We start from the raw sequence: 25,961 nt of genomic DNA, 5'->3' as shown, positions 1-25,961 counted from the left end.
TGCCAAATCTTTAATTTTCCATAATCACATGCCTAAGAAGAGCCAAGGGTATTAATATTTGAGAACACTGAGAAATCCTAGTGACTCTGTACACAGACAGAAGTTGTTTGAATGTGTCTGTTCCAACCATGTGGTTATGGTAGTCAATCCCATCAAGGTATTCATGATCATCCAAAAATGGAATTCTTTTATGTAATTCATCCCTACATTATATTTCCCATTATTTTTTATGATGTAATTTTAGAATCAGGTAATTACTAAGAACATGTTCCCTGCACAGTTTTATGATGTTGTCTGTAAAAAGTCAGCCAACACGTTGGACACTTCTATGTTGGATAATTACAAAGGGAATGAAGATAGTCCTTCTCCTAAAGATTGAATCCTCCAAGAGAGAATGCAGGACAAACACAGATGTGCTGTGTATAGTGTATGTGCATATATACACACATATATGTACAAAAATATGTGTATTATCAAATAATGAGGCTGAAACCTTAGAAATCCTTGGATTAAATTTTCTAAGCAAGAAAACACTATAATCTTTGTAGTTGAAAAAAAATCCTCCTATGATATGTAACATGCTGATCTCAACTTTCACCTAAGAATGATGTTCTCCAAATGTCTGATGAGCATTTTGTATATACATATAAATTTTTATATATATAATTACAATGGTAATTGGTATATAGAGATATCTATATTATAGATATATATAGCTATCTCTATATATTATATATACCAATTATAGATATAACAATGGTAATTGCTATATATGTGATGTGTATATATGTATACCATAATTATATATTAACATTGTATATCTGCCAGTTATATATTAATATTGGTATATATATGCAATAATTATATATTAATATTGGTGTGTGTATGTGTATATATATATATAAAATACTAGTTATCATTGTTCTAGATGTAAAAAGCAGGAACCTGAGCTACTAACTCAACTATATATATATATATATATATATATATATACAGGAAGTTGCTTTAAAACATTTTTATCAGCTTTTTTGTTGTTATTTATAGCTTTAGTCTCATAGTAAAGCTAAAATAAATTATTCAACATTATCAAAACTTTGCTGCCAGCAGATGTAAGCAATACCTAAAACAGTGGAGAGCGTGTTGCACCCAAAGCAGTTTAAGTTCTGACCCAAGCACTGGCATCTTATAGGCACTAGGTAGAGATAAGAGTCATAGGTCGACATATATTGAGATGCTGTGACTTGATTAGAATACGGAGTCAGTGACTGAGGTGAAATTAAAACTCAAACCAAAATTGAACATCCTGATTTAGGATGTCGCTGGTGTTTCTAGGTACTACACTTAATTTGAAAGAAATTATTGAGGATAAAAAAAGAATTGGGATCACCAAAATTAACTAGGTGTTCTTATAAGAGTCCCTGAGGTTACTAATTAATGAATCTGATAAAGCTCCTGCACCCTGACAGCAAGAAATTATCAATGATTATACATCTAAACAATTGAATTGAACTAGAAACTGGCCACATGGTTAAAAGACATTTACAAATGTAGTCATCCAGTGTTATGAGGCCCAGAAAAAAAAAATTCCTTGGAACACTTAAAAGCCGTATTCTCTCACCTTTCCAGTTATTCGTTAAAAATTTTGTAATGCAAAAATCACCATATAGATTATGCCCTAGTGGTCGGGTTTTATTTTTAGTTTTTTATTTTTTTTTGTTAATGGTAGAGTTTTAATTAAAAGAAAATACAACTAATTAGCAGAAAGTGCCAACTTTAAAAAATCACTAATTGATTTTATTCTATTGGGTTATACTGACTTAATTAGCACTAATTTAAAGAACTATTAATTATCTTTAAAGAGTCTTTAGCAAGTGCATATATCTCAGTAATTATGTGAGTAAGGACATGCCTATAACCAAAACCCAACTCAACTAGTTAAAACAAAAAGCAAATATGTGACTAAAAAGTCTAGGAGTGGCTACAGTATCAGGAACAGCTGGATCCAGGGATCACATTATTATCAGAAAACTTTCTTTTAGTGCCTATCATCTCTTCCTGCGTTTAACTGGTTTCATTATCAAGAAAGTGTAATTTCAATAGTCAGTTCCAAATTATTTTTCTCACAACTTAGCAATTCCAGCAGAAACAGAGCTTCTTTTTCCCAATAGTTTAACAAAAGTCCTGAAATTGAGTCTCAATGGCCTGGCCTGGATCACAGGCCCAACCCAGGACCAATCATTGTGGCCAAGAGGATGTAGTAGTTTGATATGCTAGCCTGAATCACATGCCCACCACTGACCTGCAAAGGATTTTAGGTAAGATCCCTGGGGTGAGAATTGTGGAGGGGTAGTTCCCCAGAAGAAAATCAAGGTGTTCTCACAAGAGGAAGGGGGAATGGATCTTAAGTAAACAAAACTATAGATGTCCACATTTTTTATCTATAAATGTTTAGTGTTACTATAACAATTAGAATAATTATTTAGTTCATACACTATTCAATTTGTATCGCTCTTCTGTTGCCCTGCTGCCGTTATTTTCTTATAGATAGAATGAAAAATATTAATCTAGGCAGCTCTGTGAAACAGTACTGTCTAAGGAATATAATGTGAGCCAGGCCGGGTGTGGTGGCTTATGGCTATAATCCCAGCACTTTGGGACGCCGAGGCAGGTGGATCACCTGAGATCAGGAGTTCAAGACCAGCCTGGCCAACATGGCGAAACCCCATCTCTACTAAAAATAGAAAAATTCGCAGGGCATAGCGGCGGGCGCCTGTAATCCCAGCTACTGGGGAGGCTGAGGCAGAAGAATTGCTTGAACCCAGGAGGTGGAGGTTGCAGTGAGCAGAGATGGTACCATTGCACTCCAGCCTGGATGACAGAGCAAGACTCCATCTCAAAAAAAAGAAAGAAAGAAATATAATGGGAGCCATATGTGTATTTTTAAATTTTCTAGAAGCCACATTTTTTAAAATAAAAGAAATATGAAATGAATTTTAGTAAAATATTCTTCACCCAATGTATTCAAAACATTATTATTTCAATATGCATGTAATCAATATGGAAGTATTAATGAGCTGTTTCACATTATTTTATTCATACTAAGTATTTGAAATCCAGTGTGTATTTTACATTTACAACTCATTTCAATTCATGTTAGACATATTCCTAGTGCCTAGTAGCCAAAGGCAGCCAGTAGCACAGATACGGATATTAAAACAGAAAACATCTAGTGAATAATGGGGAAATTTTAGGCCTAAGTTTTTAAAATCCATACCAGATAATTATTCAGATTCAACTTTACTTTGTTTTTTCATATATATTCTTTAAAAATTACATTAATATGGGAACTCGGAAAGTTCAAAAGAAATTCCCATTCTATGGTTTTAGTCTTTACACTGTCAGAACTAATGCAAGTGTGAAGTTTAGGATGTACTGCAAGTAATAGGATCTTCTAAATCTCATGCCCTCTTCTTTAGCTACCTACTCTGTTTCTATTTCAGTTCCTCACCGTGGGGAGGGGACTTCTGAACCTGGGTTTCATCTCTTACTCTCTTTCATGGTAAACAGGTTTTCCTTTGTAGCACCTAGCACACTTAGTAAGTAATTAGTATTTATTGGCATATTAGTATGTATATGCATATGTATTTATTTAACCCTACGTCTTCCACTAGATTATAAACTCCATGAAGATAGAACTTGTCTTTTGTTTAATAGTGCTTGGCAATAGTTAGTACTACAAAAAATCTTTTTTCTTTTTCAACTCCTGTTAGTCATTGCCTGAATACTACAAATGTTTTTAAGTAAATAAATAAATAGTAACTTTCAGGACCAAATGTGAAACTGGCAATATATAGCTTGTTTTGATTTTTTATTCCACCCTGCCATCCTAAAACAATTATAGTCATTAAGTTTCCAAATGACAACTGAAATTGCGCTAAGGAAATCCTAGTCTGGGCAAAATCACTCAGTCAACAGATATTTATCAAGCACTTACTATTTGGCAGGCCCTGTTCTAGACACAGGGGATACTCATCAACCTTACATTCCAGTGGGGGAGAAAGAGCTAATAAATACATACGCAGCATATTAGATGATACAAAATTAGCAGGACAAAGAGAACTGGGCGTGTGGGGGTGAAAGAAGCTATATTATATATTATTATTACTGTATATAATAATATAATTATTGGATAGTCAGAAAAAAAACCTCTTGAATAAGACAACATTTGAAAAGAAGCACAAAGGTAGCAAGGGAGTAAGGCAGGCAGCTCTCCTCTGGGGCCTGAACATTCAAAGTGATAAGAGTAGCAGGTACGAAGGCCCTGAAACAGGAATGTACGAGGTGTGTTTGAGAAATAACATGGAGACCAGCCTGGCTGCAGCTGAGAGCAGGGGGAGAGTGGTAGCAACTGAAGTCAGAGGTCACAGTTAAGGACTTTGACTTCACATGAAATGGGAGATCATGGAGGATAATAAAGCCATTTCACTACTTTATGTGAATCTCAGCATCTTTTTAAAGAAGTATCCTTTTTTTAAAGGGAGAGATAACTAGAAAAATAAATAGTGTTAGATAAATAGAGAAAACAGGAAAACATTCTAGACTAAGACAGTGATTCCAGAACTAAGGATCCACAGAGGCGAGAATGCAGAAAGTGTGTGTTTCAGGGCAGTGGGTAGACTAAGGGTTTGGACTAGTGGATTTGGATAGGGAGTTGGAGAGTAGCGAGGTGAGATTAGGGAGGGCTGTGAATGCCAGGTTAGTGTACAAACTCCATTATATAAGCAGTAAGGAGTCACTACAGACTTTCCAAAAATACGTACATGTTCCACCTGGCCCATGGGTTAGCAACATTTTTGTTGCCCTGGACCCATTTCCTTCCCAATAAGTTACAGGTTTCTGAAGATTCTACCTAGCAAACATACTACATTTAAATAAGTATTAATAAATTATCTTACCATGATTATAATCAAAGGAATCTGTAATTGCTAATTATTTCTGATTATTAAAAGATAAGCAGCTTTGCACTAAATTGACATAATTCTAACTCAAACTACATATACAGATAGACATGGATATAGATGTGAAATATGATCTCTGTTAGGGTTTTTTAAACTTAAAAAAACTTACAAGTTCTCCTCCCTCCCCCTACCCTTAATACCTTGAAGGCCTCTTCCTGGGACTTCAGGGACCCCTTCGGGGAACTATGACCTAGGCTGTGTTTGGGGAGCTTTCTGGATTTATAGCTGGAAGGCTGCCACAGAGGCATCTCCACTTGGGCTCAGATTCACTTTGTGTTCAATGTTTTGGCAATTTCCCCACCTCCCCATTCCATCTGTTGACACTATTGCAGCACTGACCATCAGTTAGTAGGTTGGAGGATACTCCCTCGGGCTCCTTTGAACCAGAATTAATGCTCCAGTGATTAGCTAGTAGAAGAAGCTTGTCATAAAAAGAATAAGCCCTTTCCCTGCTTTTTCTCCATTCTTTGATTATCGCTGGTAGTCAGTGATGATCACCTCTATGAGTCTGTATCAATCTCATCCGATCAGCTTGAACCTCATCTCTTGAAATCAAAGTTTCCATAATGCAACTGACCCACAAGGGTGAAATGACATGAACGCTTTAACCATCCATTTATCATTTATTCATTCATTCAACCAACATGTATTTAGCAAGAGGCAGTCGAGCTAGCATAACTATACATCCCAATTGGCCCCGGACAACTCCAGCTAACTCTTGTTGTTTTGATACCATTATTAATTATTTCTCTTTACTCTCATAAGTGTTCCAGTTTGGACAATCAATTACATGGGTATCCTTAGCAGGGCACAGTGTTTAAGGGCATCTTTAAAATATTGTCTTTAAGAACATGTGGTTAAGAGAATGTCTGTGTTCAAATCCTGGTTCCACCACTTAAAAACTGTGTGACCTCAAGCAAGTGACTTAATCTCCCTATGTCTTCCTTTGTCAATCTGTAAAATGAGACTAGTAATAGAACTTATGGAGTTAGTGTGAGAATTGGAAGGTTACTCTACAATAAAGACATATAACCGGCATGGTAAAAGGGTTAGCAATTACTATGTGAAGATGCATCCAGTTTCTGACCTCACAGAGATTATCTAGCAAACTCATGATTTTATAAAGAAAAGAAGTTTCTCATTAACAGAGACTGAAATGCTACCATACAATACGTTGCCTTTTTTTTTTTTTTTTGAGACGGAGTCTCACTCTGTCGCTCAGGCTCAGGCTGGAGTGCAGTGGTGCCACCTTGGCTAATTGCAACCTCCACCTCCCAGGTTCAAGCAATTCTCCTGCCTCAGTCTCCCAAGTAGCTGGGATTATAGGCACCCACCACCACATCCAGCTAATTTTTATATTTTTAGTAGAGACAAGGTTTTGTCATGTTGGCCAGACTGGTCTAAAACTCCTGACCTCAGGTGATCCACCCACCTCAGCCTCCCGAAGTGCTGGGATTACAGTCATGAGCCACCGTGCCCAGCCAATATTTTTAAATATTATAAAATATTCTTTATCAAATTGCAAAGAAGAAAAGACAGTTTGATAGGTAATAGATATACAAATAGGTCAGGCCAACTAAAAGTGTCTTGAAAAAATTAATACTGTGAAAACAAAAGGATTTTAATGACTGATAAAATCTCACCCTAAAAGAGATTAAATTAAAAATCACCCTACTTGAACCAGTTCAGTGAGATTTCATTAGCATGCTCTCATTACTGGCATAATCAGCTTCAAAGTCACCAAGCCTCTGAAAGGAAGATGTGTTGCTTATTCTTGATAAAATGGCATAAAATTAGATCATCAGTCACCAAACATGATAGACTTACATTTTCCATTTGTTGGCATCTCACATAGTAGATGGCAATTAAAATGGAATCCAGGGAAAGAGGGGGTGGTTTGTATAGCAATGGATTATGAAACGAAGTACTGGATTATTCACAGCTTGACATTCAGGAAACATTCTGCTCCTTACAGAATATGGCACGTGGGCCACAGAATCTTCCGTGTGCTACCTTCTTGGTGAAAAAGAGCACCCCCACGTTTCTTTTCCTAGGAGCTAACCACAGTAAACCCATTACACACTTTAGCAGAAGGGCTCATTCTAAAGGTCTTTGGATTTTAATCATTTTAAATTTCCTGTTATGCTTCAGGCTTTTCAACACAAAGTGAATATTGTACTCTTTGGTTTTACATAATTATATTCAATTGTCGTATTTCAACAGGACATTATTTGTGACTTTAGATGGGTCGATAATGATTTTCATTGTTAGCAGTAAAGTCAATAATTACAGACACATCACCTAACCTACTTGTGTAAAGGCATTTTTGGTACTAGGAGATTTAGTGTCTGATCAACGGTCCTGGATAGCAAGTAATATATCCCCCAAATAATGAAAAGTGACAAAATAAATAGGTTTACTTCAGAAATAAACGGAAAATTAGTGCTATCTAAAATGTAGTCTTAAGTCTCATCTGTGTACATAAAGTAAAATGAGTTTTATGTACCAGTTACTCAAATTTGTCTTCCACTCCATTTGTACAGTAATTAAATTCTTACACTCAGTAATATAAAAATTGGTAATTAACCTCTTTGCAAAATGTTAAAGTGTTCCTAAATGTACAATAAGTCTCCTTCCCTGTCTCATTGTTTTTCGCTTCACGTACCTCTCATGTAATTATTTCAGTGATTGAGTTCAGTGTGAGGAGGTTTATGCCTAGAAAAGGTGCTCACCAATAATGTGCCTCAGTTCCCATAACAGCAAGATCGAGAAGGTTCCTTAGTCTCCCGGAATGTCACATTGAACATCTCAGTTCTATATTTTGCCTTGACATTTGCATTATATCAGCTGATCATTGTCTTGCCCTAATTTTCCATTTTAATATTTTAGTGACCTTCTATATTAGGTACAGGTTATTTAGAAGTGTTCCTCCAAGGCCAGATACTTTTTCCTTGAACAAGTTATTTTTAACAACTTTTAGCGATTTTCTCACTTCACCACCGTCCGTATCATAAGTCCACGCAATCAAAATTCCTTTCTGCTAATCTGCACAGTCAAGATATCAAGTAAGAATACCTATTTGAACATGTAGTGAGAACTTTACTTCTCTGCCAAAAATGAAGGAAAATGCTGCCACTTTCGTATATCACACGTTTTTTATTCTACAGCCTCACTCATTTCACGTCATGTTTTAGTGCAGTTTTCTGGACTAACTGCTTATTTTCTCATTGAGTAAACAGCCTATTTGCTCATTGGAATCAGAACCAATTTTCTTCATTGAGGGTCTGACTAGAAGATTAAACTATGTTCATGTGAGAGTCAATTTCTACCTAAGAAATTAGTTAGAGGAGTTATAGGCAGCAATATCTATCTGGATGCTACACTGTGAAAAAGGAAGAGAGGTTATGCCTTTCTGCCCCAATGGGGTAGCAGATACCTTAGGAACTGAGGTAGATGCCCCTATGGTTATTAGCAGCACTGAATAATTTGTTCAAAAATTGACTGCTGGACAGGTGTCGTGGTGCACACCTGTAGTCCCAGCTACCCGGGAGGCTGAGGCAAGAGGATCTCTTGAGCCCAGGAATTCGAGGCTATAGTAAACTAAGGTCACACTGCTGTACTCCAGCCTGGGCAACAAAGCAAGACCCTGTATCTAAATTTAAAAAAAAGATTGAGTGCTTATGAATAGAGACTAACATAGGAAGTCATAAGTATTTCCTCGGGATAGAATGCTTTCCACCATAATTGACTTGACAGCCTGTATTTTTGTGTGTGTGGACTTCAGCTTTAAATATTTGAAACACAGATAATTATTAAGTCCTACAAATGTGTGAGTTGAGATAATAGTGGATATAACATTCCCTTCCAGGGTGTAAGAAAAGGCACCACAGAAGTGAGTAGCCCTGAAGCACAGCCTAGCCCAGTTTGGCAGGTCTCTGTGAGTTAGCAGCAGACTCACGTGACCACACTCTGTACTGCCTTCTGTTTCTGTTTCACCCCATTAATTGTGCTAAAGAAATGCACTTGACACCTGTGCTGTGTAATCTCATTTAGCCCCAATAGCTACAAAAGTACTAACCCCATTAAATTGAACCATTTCAAACTGAGCCAAACATTGCACTCCAGTAAATATAGTAGGCATTGGTTATAATGGGAATTCTCCATTATTCATAATGGGAACTGCAGGAGTTTGTTCATGCAGATCAAATGTGTCCCACCAAGGCAAGAAATATGGAAAAGTGTGTGTTGCTGTATTACCTTGTAATTTCAAAGCCTTCCCGTCTGAATCTTATTTCCCTGCTGTTTCCTCTTGACTTTGGTTCCTTCACAAAGGAAAATTAAGAACGCAAATATAAACATTAAGTTAAAAAACAACTGAACAAAGTGCCAAAGTTAATTGGAGCATCTGAAAATGAAACATTTGGCAGTTGCAGTGGCCTCTTGATAATAATACACAGTAACTCTCTGTAAGCTGATCCTGTCTGAAGAGCGGCAGGCACAAGGCCACTGGCCATGAAGTCCATCTCAAAGGGCCAGGCTCAGCAAAGCAGGATGTAAACCCAGGCTTTCCAAATACCAGGTTGGGGCTAATGTCACTGTGCCACAGGATTTTCTGTAGAAAGGCTACTTGAAAAAAGTGGCCATTAAAAATCCAGGTGGATCCTATCTAGGGCAGTGTTGGAAACACTGATCTATGGGAGGAGGAGCAGGAAGGAATTGTTAAGCCACTGAGCAGAAATGTTATATTGCTACCTGCCTTTAGCAGCTGTGGCTGATGGGCGCCAGTTGCTAAGAAGAGCATTACCTAACAGTGTATTAAGATAGAAAAATGATTTTAAAGCACTGCACTTAGAGAATGTTGAAGTTTTGCTTTGCTTTATTTTGATTTGTTTGGTTTGACTTTGTTTCCTGGAGCATCCTCCATGGATTTCTGTTCACTACAAGAGAAACCTAGGGCTCTAATTCAATTCCTAATTCTTGGACATATTGCACCCTTGTTTTGTGATAACCCAGCCTTCTTCCTCGAGAAGGTTTTCTGGAATGGAGGTTACATGTATTGAATTTTCTGAAATGAAGGTGCAAAGCTATCTCTTCTTATTTCTTTGTGGTGCTCACTTCACTGTGAGATTTCCTATCAATACAGCCCAAGTCAGTGGGCATGCGTGAGATGGGGATGAGGGAGTTAGGAAGGACTTGGACTCTCATCAACCATCAGGATCCCTGAATCCACTAACTGTCCATAATCAAAGAAGTTTGAACAAATACTTCACACACATGAAATTGCCAAAATTTTACGTTTGAGTTGTTATACCAGTAAGTCCAGTTGCCATCATCTCCTTGTCACAAGTGTCTTAAATTTTGCTTTCGATATTAATGACTACCACTCATTCAGTACTAACTTACTTGATATTAGACACTGCATTAAATACCTTGCAAACATTATTTTGTTTCATCCTGACAACCATATGAGATAGGTACTATTCTTATCCATATACAGAAAAATTAATTTCATGAAGACTTTTCCCAGAGAGAGAAACTTTAAATATTTACACACACACCTCTCTCCCTGTAACAATTTCATAGTCCTGATAGCAAATAGGCAAAGTCTATGTAGGATGCTTTACCAACAGTCCCACCTAGAGGCAGGAGAGTGAACCAGCTAGAAAATATTTTATTCATATTTCTTCCAGAAAGGCTCCATTGGAGTTTGAACTCAATTTATGTTATAATTTTCTTATTATTTTTGTATTGGTTTTCCTGAAACAAATACAAAGTAAGAAAGCATTGGTTCCACTAAAAATGTCCTAAAACCGGCCAAGCACAGTGGCTCACACCTATAATCCCAGCACTTTGGGAGGCCAAGGCAGGAGGATCACTTGAGCCAGGAGTTCAAGACTAGCCTGGCCAACATGACGAAACCCCGTCTCTACTAAAAATACAAAAATTAGCAGGGTGTGGTAGCACGCACCTGTAATCTCAGCTACTCAGGAAGCTGAGACATGAGAATTGCTTGGACCTCAGAGGCAGAGATTACAGTGAGCAGAGATCACGCCACTGTACTCCTGCCTGGGTGACAGAGCGAGACTCTAGCTAAAAAAAATAAGCAAATAAATAATAAAATGTCCTGAAACCATTATAGGGTTGAAGCAAGAGGCAGAGCTGGTTCCCAGGATTTTCTATCTAATCTCCAGTGAGCCACAGACCTATTCCTGATCAACTTCAGAATAAACACATCAATAAAGATGTGTAAGGCTGTCTGACTTTACCATTTCTGTAGAATTTTATTTGAAGAGAAGTTTCTCCTTTCTCCAGTTCCCATATTGTTTATACAACAAGACCTTTCCAGTAAATGCCCACAACCACTACCATCAACTAAAATGTTTTCCCACTAATGCTTTCAGTGGTAATCAGTATTTAACAGGGCACTTAGGATTATTGTTTGATCAACCATTGTTTAGATATTCCCACTTATAATTACTCCTGTGAAGGATCGCCTCGGGGCGTCAGCTGATCCTGAGAAATTATCCAGGAGCCGTGAGTGTGTAATAATTTAGTCTTAAACCTAAATAGGTCAGTATTGGGTAGGACTTTTCTCAGCTGCATAATGGGAAGAATAAAAAGAATATGGAAAGAAGTTACGTAACACATCCTGGGTCACCAACAGAGGTAAGACTTGAACACAGGCCTGACATCAAAGCCATGCCAGTATGACTTACAAAAGGTAGACTGGACTACCTGCATTTGAGTCACTAGTGATGCTTATCACTGGGCCTCACCAAAGAACCTTGGAATCAGAATCTTTGGAGGTAGATGCCAGGCACCTGCATTGTTATCAAGTCCTCCAGTGATTACCACCCACTGTACAGAGCCAAACAGCCTCCTGACGCTGGAAGAAAATTACAGTGCTCAAAGTGCAGGGCAGGGTGTACATCTGGATCTAAATCACTGAGCAACCACAGGGTTTCAAGACAGGGTCAAAACAAGGACTTTCTGCTCTCTGTGGCCAAGTGGACACTAAGTTTGCACTGTTCTCAGATCTCCAAAGAGACTTTGGTGTATGAGGGATGGGGAGGGGGGAAGGGGGTGTGAAATAAAAGAAGAAAGTGAATTTGATGATTTGATTGATGAAAGTTGAAAAGCTCATTGTAGGGCCTAGCCTATGGTTGATGAAAAAACAATGGATCAGGAAGAAGATCAGAACTTGTCTCAGTCCTCAACCATTTTCCTCAGGCTTCGGTTGAATATTGCCATCCTCTAATTCATTATAGCATTTTCTGTTGCATAAATGCTTAGCAACAACGTCTTTTTTTAAAAAAAAATTTGTAACTCCTCAATGAGGATTAAATGCTTCTTCTTCTAAGACAGTCCGAAATATACTCACAGCTGAAAATTCAGCTAACCGCATTTCCCAACTAGCCACATTCTATAGAAAACTCTAAGCCATGCAGATGAGTATAGACTTGACAATAGTGCTTAAGGCTGGAAGTACTATTCATCTGAAAAGAACGCTCCCTCCAATTGGTGGGCCATTATTCTGCTAGGTTTGTGTTTGGATAATTATAAGACGGCTATGTTTTTCTTCCCCAGTCTCAGGAGGCCCAGGTGCTGAAACAATTGGCAGAGAAGAGGGAACACGAGCGAGAAGTCCTTCAGAAGGCTTTGGAGGAGAACAACAACTTCAGCAAGATGGCGGAGGAAAAGCTGATCCTGAAAATGGAACAAATTAAGGAAAACCGTGAGGCTAATCTAGCTGCTATTATTGAACGTCTGCAGGAAAAGGTAATCTCAGCAGAGTCCTGAGCAGATGGATATATTCACATGCAACACAGCTGGGTGAACTTCCATATGCCCGAGCACACAGACTAAGTCAAAATTTGCTGCAGGTGTGAGCACAACTAACTCCCATGGGCAGGGTCTCACAGTGTAGCATTGAGTTAGCAGGAGGTGCAACATGGTAGAGAAATGGGAATCCAACACGAAAGCTGGAATTTTGTCAAATTTTCCCATGGTGAGTGGATTCAGGGAGGCTGATTCATGCTTTTGAAATGTGTAAGATGTCTATACAAGCCTCACAAGGCATCTGTAGGAAAAATGTTACATTAGCAATATTAATGTCAATATATTATATTGATATAAAGTATAAATAACATTTGATTTAATATTTATTTAATATATGACATTAAATATCTATTTAATTAAAATATTAAATTAGAAAAATATATTTGCCAGGAAAGGCCAGGGTATTTATGAACACTGGTAAGCCCATTCTAGGGTATAATAGCATCACATGGGACCATAGCAAAGATTAGCTCACAGGGGATGCTTCATCCAGTTCTGGTATCCTGGTGCCCTTCTCTTCAACAACCTAAACATATACTCATTCCCATGAGTCAGGAGGAGCTGTGCTGGAGTTCCCCTGAAAAATGCTGTCTTTCACTTTTGTACTCTCTATGCTGTCTCCCACCTATCTCCTCAAAAAACCTTTTCTTTGAAAATATACAGTATAGCTGTGAGTAGTTTAGCTGTGTCCGTTTCCAGAAATTAGATTAAGCATTGAGAAATGGGATGTTTGAGAAAGATGCCTCAATCCTCTTCTGAGCAGTCAGTCACCCTTCCCACCAGTAGCGAGGGCCTTTGTGTGATAGGCATTGGAGGTGCAGAGCAAAACAGGAGTGTGCCTGTCATCAGAGCCCTCAGAGTTTAGTCAGATAAGCCTCCTGTTTTCTGACTATTTCTCAGAGTTTGATGTCTTCTATTAGAGATGGCCCGTCTCATCTAAGGTTCAGACAACCTTATCCTGAAGTTCTGATGATTCTGTTTTCATTCTCAGTCTCTGACTGCAAATATCCAGCTAGAAACAAAGGAAATCAGGCATGAAATCTTTTAAAGATATAATCGCATGGACATCTTCATTTGTGCTCTTGAGGAATTTTTGAAAGCATTGCTGGGGAAGGGTGTGTGGGCTCTGATGCAGCAGTAAGACACTGAGTCTCTCAGAGGTGCATGGACGAGTACTGCTGACTTGGGCAAAAGCCGGAATAGTTACCTGATGCCTTATCCAAAACATGAAAGTTCGGATTAAATTTGTATTTATAAGCTAGTGTTTTTATACTCTCAGAAAAATGTCATTGCGTTTCACCCAAGTGAGTCAAGTCACGATTTGGAAGAGGCAACAGAATTTGGCTCTCTCCAGGTGATTTATGGTGGTATAGGAACACATGTTTTACTCAGATACAGGAGAGCAAAGTTCCATTTGCTACAGTTTACTCCCCTGACCTTGAACCAGTCAGTCTTCCTCCATCTGCCCCCATTTTGCACTTCTCTAGAGAACTAAGGATGTTCCTGCTTGACCAGTGCTCGTAACACGGACAGCAGAAGGCCACTGTGTGATGTCTTTGAGATCACTATGACTCAACCTTCATCTCACATCCTAGGCCCTAAAAAACTTAAGTGAAGTTGCTAGGAACGGTACCTGCTGATCTTATTGCAGCGTTCTCAATTAGGCCTCAATGCAAGATTTATATCACTGGCAGTCCTGGAGCATTTTTATTTTTCAAATTACACATACACAAACACAAGGCATGGCCTCCTTTTTGTTTGTTTGTTTTTTTGAGACAGAGTCTCACTCTGTTGCCCAGGCTGGAGTGCAGTGGCGCGATCTCAGCTCACTGCAACCTCTACCTCCAGGGTTCAAGTGATTCTCGTGCCTCAGCCTCCCAAGTAGCTGAGATTACAGGTGTATACCACCACATCCAGCTAATTTTTGTATTTTTAGTAGAGACAGGGTTTTGCTGTGTTGGCCAAGCTGGTCTCAAACTCCTGACCTCAAGTGATCCACCCGCCTCGGCCTCCCAAAGTGCTGGGATTACTGGTGTGAGCCACCGTGCCCAGCCAGGGCATATCCTTCTTGATTTCAATTGTAAAATAGTTCAAAAAATTTCCATATTTTATCTAATATTTCCAGAAGTGCTAGCTTCTAACAGGCGATTTTTTTCCTCTGTGTGTTTTTTTCTCTTTACCCAGCCCAGCCATGCTCAGCTCATTTTTGTACTCTTTCCACTCCCACCCAAATTTAGTGCCCTCCCCCATACATACATACATGTACATCTGCACATCACTTTTCCTGCAAATAATCAACCCAAAGAGTGCTTAAAATTCCTGACATCAACCCACAGAATCTCCAAGGATGGGACCCAGCATCCATATATTTTGAAAACTCTCCGTGTAGTTCCAATATGCAGCCAGATTTGAGAACTAGTGGTTTGTAGCCTGTTCTGATTTAAATCTCAGCTGTCAGCATTCTATCCCATGTCATATAATGCAGCCCAGATAATTTCTAGGACCACATTTTTTTCTGGTATTTCATAGCTAATGAGGTGCTTTTCAAATCTAATAGGATCTTTGGCCAGTGTCAGTCAAGATCTTTTATCTCCTCAATAAAGAGGAAATACCAAATTTACTTTGATTTGTGTATATCACATAGGTGGATTTAATACAAAATTGTGGTTTACATATTGTGAATGTGTTTGTGTATACTAAAACTACTTTACTACTTTGCTTTTTCCTAAAAATAAGACAAAGTTTTATATTAGAAGCAATATTTAGCATTTTGTTTGAATGAAGTTACTCCTGTGGAATTAGAAATTTAAAAGAGGGTCAGTAATAACAGTAAAGCCAAAAGGCATGACACTGCCAATGTAACATAAGCTGTTCTGAAATCTACCATATCAAAAGATAATTATGCTGGGCATGGTGGCTCACACCTGTAATCCCAGCACTTTGGGAGGCCAAGGCAAGAGAATTGCTCGAGGCCAGGAGTTCAAGACCAGCCTGGGAAATATAATGATACCTTGCCTCAAACAAAAATTAAAAAATTAGCCAGCAATGGTGGCACACTTGTAAAAAATGCCTGTAGTCGTAGCTACTTCAGGAGCTGAAATGAAAGGATCGCTTGGGCCAAGGAGTTCGAGACTGCAGTGAGCTCACATTGTGCCACTGCACTCCAACCTGGGAAACAGAACAAGACCCTGTCTCTAAAACAAAAAGAGAAAAAAAGATGACCACTTCTGAAATGACACCTATTAATGAGTTAATCATTCAATGAATATGTATTGAGTCCCTACTATAGGCTTAGGAACCTTTGTAATATCAAAGGTATTTACCAACCATGTCTTTCTCAATACAGACAATACAAAATTCAGCAATAAATAATGTAGCACCAACAATTAGAGAATAAGACAACATGTAGTATGGTCCAATACAGACAGTAAATACAAAGACACTGAATAATATCAGTAAAAGTAAATTCACATCAAGATAACTACACCATGTGCCCACCCTTTTGATAGCCCTCACTGGTCCTATCAATTAAGCAAGAGACACGATACAACTCTGTGCAAGCTTTTCCGCAATCTGCCTACCATTCAGCACTCAGTCCCTCTTCCCTTCAATTAAGATAATTGAGCATTCAAGCATATTTTCACCATGATGCCCATAATGGTATCTTCAATGTCACTGACTGATAAATTCCCAGAAACCCCTCAGAGCCCCAGCCATGTTAGCTCAAAGCCTTTAGCTAAAACTGAAAGCCTAAAACAAAAGCAGCCCTGGCTGCACTTCAGAATCTACTGGACAGCTCTTTAAGGGATTCTGATTTAATTGTCCGGAATGGGGCCAAGAACCTTGTATTATTTTAAAGGCTCACTAGTAGGCTCTAATATTTAGCTGTGGTTGAGAACCACTGTGCTAAATGTTTCTTAAATATGCTTTGTGATGTCATCATAAATTATATTTTAGTATTTTTTGTCTTTGTTGCATAAGTGTTCTTTCTTCCTCCAAAGAAGAATGTTACAGTCATTTTTTATTTCAGTTTCCTGTTTTCATAGCACCTGATCTTAACACTCCAGGCTATTATATAGAAAAGAATCAAATGTGGAGAAGGCTGTGGGAGAAGGGATGCCTGTGCCACAAAGACGTGTATTAGGCTGATCTATTGATGTCATATCCAGGACTCAAAAGACTAGTCTGTGGATTATGACTGGTGAAGTTAAAAATGTTCTTATTCTTAGAGTGGTATGAGAAGTAGAAAGGGAGAGAAACAGAGAAGGGGAGGAGAGGGGAAGAGAGGAAGAGGAGAGAAAGGAAAGAGAGAGGGGGAAACACCTGTTCTTGACATACAGGAATGATTCAAGACACTTTCTTCCTCCCCTGATGTGTCCCTTTCTCCCCTAATGCACTATGCAGCATCCTGCAGAAAATTCACCACCTGACCCTCTTAGGAACCCTGAATAGTAGGAGCGCCAAATGACCCTATCAGGAATTGCAGTGAGACAGTTAGTTTTGAAAAATCAGTTAAAGCAGGTATAATCATTTTAACAACAATACATCTATTCACTAAACATATAATTTTAATGTCAAATATTTAAGTGTAAACTTATTGACCAATCTTTTGATGTAGTTGGGCCCAATACCTTTTCCAAAAATTGACCAGTTAATGGGGGTTCTATAGCAGTTTCTTTTCTTGCCATTTTCACACTTACGTCACATTAGCTATGGTTTGCAGTTTTAATTTCTTTAAAATTGAGTAGGGACTAAAGACATCTGCAAAATAACCTGGATACTTTTTACAACTTTTCCATAGCTTTTATAGTTGACTCACCCAGTGTCTACTAAATACTTCACTTTCTCACGTATTTCCAAAGGTTTGTCTCCACCCTCTCACAATTTTCCATTAATGTAGTACTTAATTAAATTAGATAGTTAAATTTTCAAATGCAAATTGCTAAACAGGTGTGGAAATACCATTGGCTATAATCAAGCATATAACACAACCAGTTGAGAAGGAAAGTATGTGGCGATATTAGGGAAGAGGCTTTCCTTCTCAAGCAACTCAGCATTTAGGAGCCATCAGACAGCAGGACGATGGAAGGAACAGAGAGGGTTAACATGGCAAGTTACTGAAGAGGACTTCCACTGAACCTTGTTGAATTCCCCACTTAATCCAGATTGTATCGTATCTTCTTTCTTTTGTAATTCTACCATATCATCTTAGTCAATGCCAAGACTTCTGAGCTCATAACATGGTAACAAATACCAAAGGAGCTTTCAGTATTGTTTAGAAAGGAGAGAAGCAAGTAACCCAGACAAACTTGACAACTGCTTTCCCCTATCCAACCATGAAGTACAGTACTTAGGAAATAAAAGAAATTGTTTCACTATAATTCATCATTTCACTTCTAATATCTAGAAAATGTCAAATGAAAATATTATAGCCATATTTTAGTGGCAATAGTAGCACATAATATGATGTAACTTAAAATGATAAAAATATTTTCAGGGAATAAGATTCTGTGATTCTTTCCCTAAGAGGTAATTTTGATAATATGTAACTGTTTTGTAAATGTCAATAGTCTTGGGGATACAGGTGGTGTTTGGTTACATGGAAAAGTTCCTTAGTGGTGATTTCTGAGATTTTAGTGCACCCAATACCCAAGCAGTGTACACTGTACCCAACATGTAGTCTTTCATCCCTCGCCTCCGCTCCCAACCTTCCCCCACAAGTCTCTAAAGTCCGTTATATCACTCTTATATCTTTGCATACTCATAGCTTAGCTCCCACTTATAAGTGAGAACATATGATAATTAGTGCTCCATTCCTGAGTTACTTCACTTAGAATAATGGCCTCCAGCTCCACCCAAGTTTCTGCAAAAGACACTATTTAGTTCCCTTTTATGGGTGAGTAGTATTCCATGGTGTATATATACCATATTTTATTTATCCACTTGTTGGTCAATGGACACTTAGGTTAGTTCCATATCTTTGTAATTTCAAGTTGTGCTGCTACAAGCATGCATGAGCCTGTGTCTTTTTCATATAATTACTTCTTTTCCTTTGCGTAGATACCCAGTAGTGTGATTGCCGGATCAAATGATAGTTCTACTTTCAGTTCTTTATGTTTTCCATAGTGGTCGTACTAATTTACATTCCCATCAACAGTGTAAAAGTGTTCCCTTTTCATCACATCCATGCCAACACCTATTGTTTTTTGACTTTTTAATTACAGCCATTCTTGCAGGAGTAAGGTGGTATTTCATTGTGGTTTTAATTTGCATTTCCCTGATACTGATAATATTTAACTCTTTAGTTGTAGATTTCAGCTATTATCAATTTACACCTATTGCATTCTTCTCATCTTTTGTTTTCTTGTGATTCTGATGCACAAATAGCATTTGTGCAACCACTTACTATTGAACATGTCTGATGAACACTTACTTACTATTGAACATGTCTGATGAGTGAATAATGAAATAGGAAAAGGGATTAAAACTAGCCTTTCTTAATTGTTTGCTATAGGCCAGACATTTCTGGATGTACTATCACATTTCATCCAAACAACAACCTAAAAGAAAATACTGTGATTATCCCCATTTCACATCTAAGGAACTTGATCTTTAGGAAGGTTAAGTCATTTAGCCAAGATCACAAGTAGACCACAGAGACTAGATTTGAATGCAAGTCTGTTTGACTCCAAACCTAATTTTTACTATCTGCCCATGACCCCTGATCACCAACATCTCAATGTATGAACATGTGCTTTCTTAGCTCACACAACTCACTCCTGACCCCTCTTTTATATTGCAAGTGCATAGTCATTAGTAAAAAGAAGGATTTTTGATGATACTGACCTCATCTTGAATTTAATTAGGCTGATATGACAGAATTCCATAGATGGAATTGACATCCTAGGTCATGTAGTCCAAGTCCTTGTTTATATTTGATACCTAGTGAGATTAAAGGGACATTAAAAAGTAAAGAAAGAAAAGACTCCATATTTCTTACCTTCCAGTACAGAAATCTTTCTATGAAATCAGGGGAAAGAATTAGAGGACCAGAATTTTTCCTAAAATCAACTTTCATACATCTTTTTTCATATAAAAGGCATAGTTGCATACAATGCTAAAATATTGTATTACATTTCCTTTATATTGATGGGAGGAAGGGGGTAAATTGCAGAAAACATTGTAAGTTTAGATATACTTGGGCCTCTGACAGTGCCTAGCAAATATCAGGAGCTCAATAATGAAATAAATATTATCAAAGAGTAGTCTTCTTGATGAACCTTCTCTGAGTATCACAACTGCCTTAGGAACCTCTAGATTCAAGGTCTGGTAATTGCAAACAGTGACCTGATAAGAAAAACAGACTGTGTGGGAAATTACATGCTTCCTGCATGACTGCCTTTGGTTCTCCCACATTTGATATAAAGTCACATTAAAATTTCATGAGTAAATATTCGATAATGTGAATGTAAAGTGTTCAAATAATAGAGTGACTAAAATGCCCGAAAACAAATAATTTTTAATTAGAAACTCATAATTATTTATTTTCTCTTTTTCCACGTTATCTCAAGCTCAGAAATTATATTTATTCTTTCCTATGGCAAAATCAATTTTGTTAACACTGATTTTGAGTTTAACAAGAAGTGTACTCTAAAGTAGCCTAATAATACTAATTATAATGTTTCCTGCTATGTTATCAATTTGAATTTATATGAATCTTTAGACTTGAGGCTTCTTTTTCCTAGCATAGTGATGGTCTGGGCTTTTTCTCAATTTTTGCCAGAGCTCAGCTCTCACTAATTAGTTTCTTTCTGCATGAGAAAAAGATTCTGCTTCATCTTTTTCCTCATAATAGCAGAACAAAGAGAAGAATCAGCTGCATCCATGCTCATTTCCCCTGTGACATTTCCAAACAGGATTTGATTTCTCTATGCATGCCTTTTTCCTTCTCTTCATGGTTTTTGAACATATACAAAAGCTCATTTAAACCAATTAAATAAAATTGTTTTTAATCTCTTTCTCTAGAGTCAACTTCCTGCTTACTCCAACTCTGTATCTTTGAAGGAAGTGTAGGGTGGTCTATGCCTTTTTTCTCCCAGAATCTACACTTGAAACGACACATTTTTCCACGCAACTATAAAATGTTCTCTTCACTCAACATTGAAATTGTATAGCAGTGATTAAGAGGGTGAGCTGTAGAGCCAAGTTCCCTGGGTTTAAATCCCACTTGTTAGTATCATGAACATGGGCAAGTTACTTACCCTTCCTGTGTTTTAGTTTCTTCATCTGCAAAATTGGGACAATAATAGAATGTCCACTATAAGATTATTGTGAGGATTAAGGGAATTAATACAGGTAAAACCTGTACTGATGCAGGTCTGGTACACATTAATTGCCTAATAAATATTCAGTATTATAATATAAAGAACCCTATAAGTATAGACTCCTTGAGATTAATAGAGTTTAATGATAAGTTTTACTTTATAGCTGGTCAAGTTTATTTCTTCTGAACTAAAAGAATCTCTAGAGTCTCAAGTAATTTCTGAAGCTTCAGAGGGAAGGAGAGAAGCAATGTAAGCAACATTCTACAGAAATATAAATAATACTACTAATAATTAGCATCTTAAAATTTCAATTCAATGAACATTTATTTAGCACCTATGATATATGCAAGACAGTTTGATTTTAGTCATCTTATGTGTAGCCATGTACTAAAAAATACTGATTTTAGTCATCTGATGTATAGCCACGTACTAAAAAATACTTCCTTCATCAGTTCCCTCCTCAGGAAGTTCAGTTCCCAACCCAAGGCTAGTACCTTGGTTCCTTATATAAATAAACATCCACCAATCACATGCTATCTGCAAAGCACTCTGCTAGGCCCTGCAAATGGAAGAAAAATGAGAAAACATAGTCCAGGCCCTCAATTAGCTTATCAAATATAACAGAGGAGGCAAGAACGGAGAGGCTCATAATACAAGCTAGAATAAAATGACTGCCGAATAAAAGGAAAGATTTATGCAAGTGTTCAAATGGAAAGTGAGATAAGTTTGCAGATTAGTCTTTGCAGTCTCATAAAAATCTTTATGGAGAAAAGGACAATGGTCATAGGGCTTAAAGAGTAAGTTTATAATCCTGAGCAGTGGAGATGAAAGACTAGCATTGAAAATTGCATGACAAGACAATTCCATTAAACTGAAACATCAAGTATGTGTAGGAAAAGATGGGAGTTATGACTGGAAAAGTCACTTGGACTGCAATTATGAAGGGCCTTGACAAACAGGTCAAGAGCTTAAGAAGCAGTATAGAAAGTCTTCATTCTGGATCTAGCCCTCCCAGAGTGTCCATCAGGATTATAAAGTCCTTAAAATATTAGTGAAAAGGAACGACATCATTAGAAATGATAGAGAAACAATAATGTGATGTTTTATTGCCTTTCTCTGGATTTATACTGTGATCCTAATATTCAAAATTATCTCAATAACATGAACTTTTGGTCATAGTTTTAAACAAAAACAGTGTTAAATATATTTTTTAAGACACGATAAGTCTTGTAAGATCTTTTCTAACATGACATTTTGCAGGGCCCATATTTTCCTCTCTTCTGAAATGGGAAAAATTCCTAAAAGTAAACACCAAACTGGGTCACTTCAAGTCAAACGCATGGTACGCAAAGGACCAGACAACAAGGGCCTGTGACATTTCTTCTTCCTTTTGTGTTTTTTAGGAGAGGCATGCTGCGGAGGTGCGCAGGAACAAGGAACTCCAGGTTGAACTGTCTGGCTGAAGCAAGGGAGGGTCTGGCACACCCCACCAATAGTAAATCCCCCTGCCTATATTATAATGGATCATGCGATATCAGGATGGGGAATGTATGACATGGTTTAAAAAGAACTCATTATAAAAAACAAAAACAAAAAAAAAGAATCAAAAATTAAAAAAAAATCAATGCGGTCTCTTTGCAGAATGTTTTGCTTGATGTTTAAAAAATACCTTGGATCTTATTTTGTAAATACTTACATTTTTGTTAAAAAATACAAGTATTGCATTATGCAAGTTATTTCATAATCTTACATGTCCTGTAACAGGCTTTTGATGTTGTGTCTTTCCACTCAAATGAATTTGCTAGGTCTGTTCTTTTTGAAGCTCCCCATGTCTAACTCCATTCCAAAAGAAAAATGAGGTCAGTAGACAGTCTATGGTGCTAGAAACCCACCATTGCCTAATGACCTAGAAGGCTTTGTTATCTCTGAGCTTGACTAAGACCATACCTAGATCACAGGTATTATGACTCCACATGAACCTTCACATTTGTTCGCTCATAATCTACTTACTGCCTAAAAACTACAAAACCAGGCTAAGAAATACCACCAGTCATAGCATTTACTTCTGCTTCTCCTGGATTATGTGCTACAAATGTGCTTTGGCTTTAGAAAGGGATGGATGAGAAGACAGATCTGAGACCAATCTGGGTAGAAGCAAAAAGTTGAACCTTTTAAAGTGCTGAACACAAATCCAAATTCGAATGGTTCAAGCAGCCGTGAAATCGCTCTTCATAAAGTGGGCTTAATTCTCTAGTTTAAGTTCTTTTGATGGAATGAATTAATTAATGTGTCAGGTGGCTTATTTGTGGATGCCATGATTGATGATGTTCATTTTAAGCTCTTACCTATAGTACAAGTACATGATGCTACTGAATATTTTTCCACTTGGAAACTGTGAGCTGGTTGTTGCATTAAAACACACACACAAACAAAATCAAAAACACTGCGGACTTTCACTCAAGCTGGTCTTTCTTCCCCAGTGTAAGGCAATCCTGCCTACTAACGACACCAACAACAAAACACTCCATCTGTGAAGCTGACGCAGTTAAGGGGGCTAGGCAGGGCATTTGTGCCAACTAAGAATCACCAGATACCCACCATAAGTACCTATCGCAGTTTTGAAGTCGTTTCTCCCCAACTCCCAACTCCTGAAGGTTGCTGCCTGCATATTTACTCTTCATTAGTGCTATTTTCCTGTATGTCATTGTGAGCAAGCTGTGATTAATAAAGAATTGGAGTTCTGTGAACTAATAAAGGTTTGGTCTGTTCTCTTGCCCCTTCATGTGTCTGACCCTGGAGTTCAGATTTTAAAAGGGCGGCCACTGAATTAGACAATCTCACAAGCAAAGAGATAATAAGGAGAGTTTGAAGGAAACCAGTGCCCTGCCGAGCCATTTCCCCTTGGGAGCAGCAGGCCGCATCTCTTTTCTCTTGCCCTCTGATGGGCCAACACAGTGGGAGAGACCTTCAATCTGTTCCCCTTAAAAACATACAGGACTGAACAAGATACCACAAGATTCAGACTGATAATTCCGAGGAATTCGAAACATTGAAGGTTCCTGGCATTATCTCAAGTTCTCCCCTGTGGCCCACAGAACACCTCCCCAAGCCTAGGCCGTCTGTTAAGATGTGATCCCTGCCGTACTGCTGAATTTTGCACTGCCAATAAACACACCGCACACATGGGCGCAGCAGGGTCCTGTCAGGGACCCAGATGGACCAAAGGAACCACATCCAGTTTTAGCAGAAAATCATAAATAATTGAAACCACACAGATTTGTGAATAAGTACAGTGGGCTATGGTCCACAGGAGCTCTAACAAGCCAAGTTTAGGGTTGCAGCCACCTGGTCTCTATTTTGAATATTCTTTAATATTTGTGGGAAGCTAACACTGCTACAAACGATGCCCATGCTTGATGTGAAACACATGAGCTTCCAATGAGCATGAAATGAGCTGTCTCTTCATACTGGTTTTATATAGCTTAGTTTGGAAAACATTACCCGAATTACTCATTGGGTCAGACCCTATGAAAAGCCCTGGAAACATGAACATGAATGACCACAAGAAGCTCACAGTCCAGTAGCTTATTTGGGCCCCAAAACAGCAAACACGATATGTTGGTCAGCCCTCTGCAGCATATTGGAGGAAAATGGATCGTTTCTAAGAAGTTTCTGAAATATTAGAAATAGTTGACAAACTTCTCATAGTACTTTGTATGAGAACTGAAACTGCTGACCAGTCCAGCTGCCTAATCTCAAAGATGAAGAAGCAGGCCAGGCACAGTGGCTCATGCCTGTAATCCCAACACTTTGGGAGGCCAGGGCAGGCAGATGACTTGAAGGGAGGAGTTCGAGACCAGCCTGGGAAACAAGGTGAAATATCTTTTCTACAACAAAAATACAAAAAGTAGCCAGGCATGCTGGGGAGTAACAAAAAGTAGCCAGGCATACTTGAAAGGCTGAGATAGGAGAATCACCTGAGCCTGGGGAGATCAAGGCTGCAGTGAGCTGAGATCGCACCACTGCACTCCAGCCTGGGTGACAGAATGAGACCCTGTCTCAAAAAAAAAAAGAAAGAAAGAAAGCGAAAAAGCAGAGGAGGGAAAGGTGAGTGGTTGGCTCCAGGCCACAGTGCCCACATCTCATGACTTCTTCCCTTATGTGAGGTCCTCAGAAGAACATCTCTAAGTTGGGCGCAGCATATACTGCTTGGGTGATGGGTGTACCAAACTCTCACAAACAACCACTAAAGTACTTACTCATGTAACCAAATACCACCTGTTTCCAAAAAACCTTTAGAAATAAAAAAGCAAAAACATTTTTAGAAGAAAAATAAATAAAAGAGCATAATTCACAAAGGGGGGAAAAAAGAACACCTCCAAACCTTCCATATCAGTGAGGGTGGATTATGTCTAGGAAGCTTCCCTAGACCAGGGGGCCTCAAATGTCAGTGTGCTTCTAAGTTATGTGAAGGGCTTGTTAAAAACAGATTGCTGAGTCCTGCCTCCAGAGCTTTGGATTCCTGAGGTCTCTGGAAGCCTGAAAATGTGTATTTCTAACATATTCCCAGAAGATGCTAACACTGCTTGTCTGCAGCCCTCACTCAAGAAGCCCTGCTGTCAATAATGCAACCGATCCAGGTGTGTGGATTCTCTGTGGCTGTCACACTGAGGGAATCCGTTTCAATCAGGGCATGTTCCACTGGAGGCAGGGCAAGAAGAGAAACTCATTCACTCTTATTCAAAAAAGTTCGGGGGTGGGAGGATGCAGAGGAATCCAG

General features: G+C 38.3%; 1 protein-coding gene across 2 annotated transcripts in view; it reads left to right on the top strand.

Moving 5' to 3' along the window:
• Positions 1-23,936, top strand: part of STMN2 (stathmin 2) — a 55,691-nt gene extending 31,755 nt beyond the window's left edge. For both annotated transcript variants that reach the window (XM_012496088.2, XM_030794890.1), the window contains 2 exons: positions 12,606-12,797; positions 22,585-23,936. In XM_012496088.2, the coding sequence (XP_012351542.2) occupies positions 12,606-12,797; positions 22,585-22,644 (252 nt within the window). In that variant the 3' untranslated portion in view covers positions 22,645-23,936. The remainder of the gene's footprint in view (positions 1-12,605; positions 12,798-22,584) is intronic.
• The last annotated feature ends 2,025 nt before the right edge of the window (positions 23,937-25,961 follow it).

Source organism: Nomascus leucogenys, chromosome 16 (assembly GCF_006542625.1).
Source record: "Nomascus leucogenys isolate Asia chromosome 16, Asia_NLE_v1, whole genome shotgun sequence".
In the NCBI taxonomy this organism is placed as follows: Eukaryota; Metazoa; Chordata; class Mammalia; order Primates; family Hylobatidae; genus Nomascus; species Nomascus leucogenys.
This window is presented reverse-complemented; position numbering and strand designations above follow the sequence as displayed.